The following is a 2475-nucleotide window of genomic DNA, read 5'->3' as shown; positions in this document are numbered from 1 at the left end:
GGGCCTTTCTATGCAGGACCAGATTTTCAAGTGCAGTGCTCTCCTTGACTTCCTCTCCCTTCTGCCTTGAAACTTGGCCCCGATTTTCCTGCCTGTAATTTCATCGCATTAAATACTGCTATACATCTGGGCCCTTCTATCCTCTCATGAAAATAGGTCATTGTGTCAGTCCGGGTTAAACAAACATGCTCCTCTTGAACTCTCTCACATAAATTGCACCTTGGAGAGTGTCTGGCAATGGCATTGGAGTTCGCACACTTGGTAGAGTGCCGTGGAGAAGCCGGATCACAGGTCAGCTGTAGGGAGAATGGAGCTTTCGAGCAACCCCCAAGGGTCTGACAAAGTTGGAATCCAGAGGGGGACAGGCTCAGTGATGGGGGTACCAACAATTGCACGGCAGGGGGAGAAGCCAGTGGATTTACCACTGACATGTAAGAGTTAATCACTTTCATAAAATAATGGAGAGAGAAAAAAAACTCATCATCTGAGAATATAGTCTTTCCAGTGGGAGATAAGATCGCTTTCCAGGGGTTGAAACGCAGTCAGTGGTCTTTTAAAAACACTAAAAGTGGTGAGCAGGAGCCTCTTGGCCTCATAGATATTGTTAGAGCTGTAAATCAACCCACCTCCTGCTGCCACCCTGATGGCCATTACTCAGCCTCTTCACATTAGCCAAGTATGATGGGAGCATCCCGGCCTCGTGGGCTATCCGAAGGCAGGCTGCACAGGGCTGGTTGCAGGGAAATTGGGATTCTGGGTTTCTACACATTCAGAGATGACAGCCAGAGAAATGAACTGTGGCCATTGTTGTGGTGGGGGGTGACCACCAACTCTTCCCTCCATGCCTTTCAATTGGCTTGCTCCCTGGGACAAGCACAAAACTCTAGACTCGTGGATTTATGGTATTCTCCATAGGGAAGGATGTTGGCAGTCAGTGTAAGCCAGCGGCTCACGTGCTGGCTCTATGAAAGAAGTTTACACTGGGAGGCTTAAGCAAAATATCCAGGCCCAGCTCCACCTGCAGAAAATTCTGACTTAATCAGTTGTGGGTAAGGCATAGGCGTGAGTATTTTTTACAGCTGCCTGGGAGATTCCAATGTGCAGCCAGGGTTGGGAACTGCTGGCCAAGCGCAGCCCACTTCTGCCACCCTTCATGGACAGATGGTGCCAGAAAAACACCAGATCAGGACTTGAGACGCATAGATTCTGGTCCAGTTTCCACTATACATTCATTCATTTATTCACCAAGTATTTATGGAATTCTAGGCATGCCCTTAGGTGCTGGTTTGTAAGTGAGAGAGAGAAAAACAAAAGGTCTGGCCCTTGCCCTTGTAGAGCTTCCAGTCCCAGGGTGAAGACACGTATAAACCAAGCAATCACCCAAATAAAGATGTCTCTCCCCAGAGAGTGGAACCTGGTACCAGGAGAGCCTATAAAAAGGTGATCTGACCTGGTCAGGGAGGTCAGAGACACTGCCCCAAGGAGGTAATACCCGAGCTGAGTAATGGGCAAAGCAGGGGTGGGGCTGGGGGCCCATTCGGCCACTGGAGCAGCACGTGCAAAGGCCCGGGTGCAGGACTGAAAGGGGGCCCTGTGGCCAGGGTGGAGGTGAGAGGGCCTGGGACCCAGGGGGACCGCAGAGGTTGTCAGCAGTCGCCCCGTGCAGGGCCTTGTGGGCCACATGATCCCATGAGTGGTGGGGAGCACTTGGGGGCTGTTGGGAGGATGCAGATGGTTTGGTGGGGCGAGTTTCCCACAAGACCACTCAGATGCCTCACGGAGAACATCAGGCAGGTTGCTCTGCTCCCTTTGGTCACATGGGACACAGGAACCAGATGCCTCTCCAGGTACAGCTCCTCTCCAAAGACAGGGGGACCTTGTCCCAGAATGGACACAGGAAGGCTGTCAGCAGCTATGGCTGGAGAGGAGGCCAGGACTTGGCCTAGCGCTATAACAAGAGAGATGGGAATAGTGGAGGCTTAGATTACTGAGGAGGTAAAATGAATATCCTGTCACTATCCAGGTGGGAGACCCTTGGGCAGCCAGTTTGCCTGGGCCCCAGTTTCCTCATTTGTATGATGGGGAGATTCTACGAGTTGACATTTAAGTTCTTGTTAACCTCATTAACATCCAGTCCCTTGCCCAGAATCCCATAGCTGGTCCCTGGCAGAGCTGGCGCCTTGGCCGTACAGCAGAATAAAACCTTCATCTGCAAACCTGCCAGGCTGCAGCCTCCCACAGGCCAACTTCTGTCTATTCTCCCTGCCTTGGTCTGGGGGAAGAATCCCAGGTTCCAGCCTGGCTGGGGATTGGGAAGGGCTGGGCCCATTCTGGCTTCCAGTGGCCTCACTGTCTTCCACCTCTCTTGGGTACATGTGCCCATGTCCACAGGTGACCCACGGTGAGCCCCAGAAGTCCTGCTCCAAGGTGACCGACAGCTGCCAACATATCTGCCAGTGCCGGCCCCCTCCCCCA

The 2475-nt window shown here is 52.5% G+C and overlaps 1 protein-coding gene across 1 annotated transcript in view; it reads left to right on the top strand.

The window, feature by feature from the left end:
* Window positions 1-2475, top strand: part of PRIMA1 (proline rich membrane anchor 1) — a 51453-nt gene that overhangs the window by 4838 nt on the left and 44140 nt on the right. The window contains 1 exon segment of the mRNA XM_008591184.1: window positions 2392-2474. Coding sequence (XP_008589406.1) covers window positions 2392-2474 — 83 coding nt within the window.

The sequence above is a fragment of the Galeopterus variegatus genome, unplaced genomic scaffold (assembly GCF_000696425.1).
Source record: "Galeopterus variegatus unplaced genomic scaffold, G_variegatus-3.0.2 Scaffold6735, whole genome shotgun sequence".
Lineage (NCBI taxonomy): Eukaryota > Metazoa > Chordata > Mammalia > Dermoptera > Cynocephalidae > Galeopterus > Galeopterus variegatus.
Note: the sequence above shows the minus strand (reverse complement) of the source record. Positions and strands in the feature narration are given on the sequence as shown.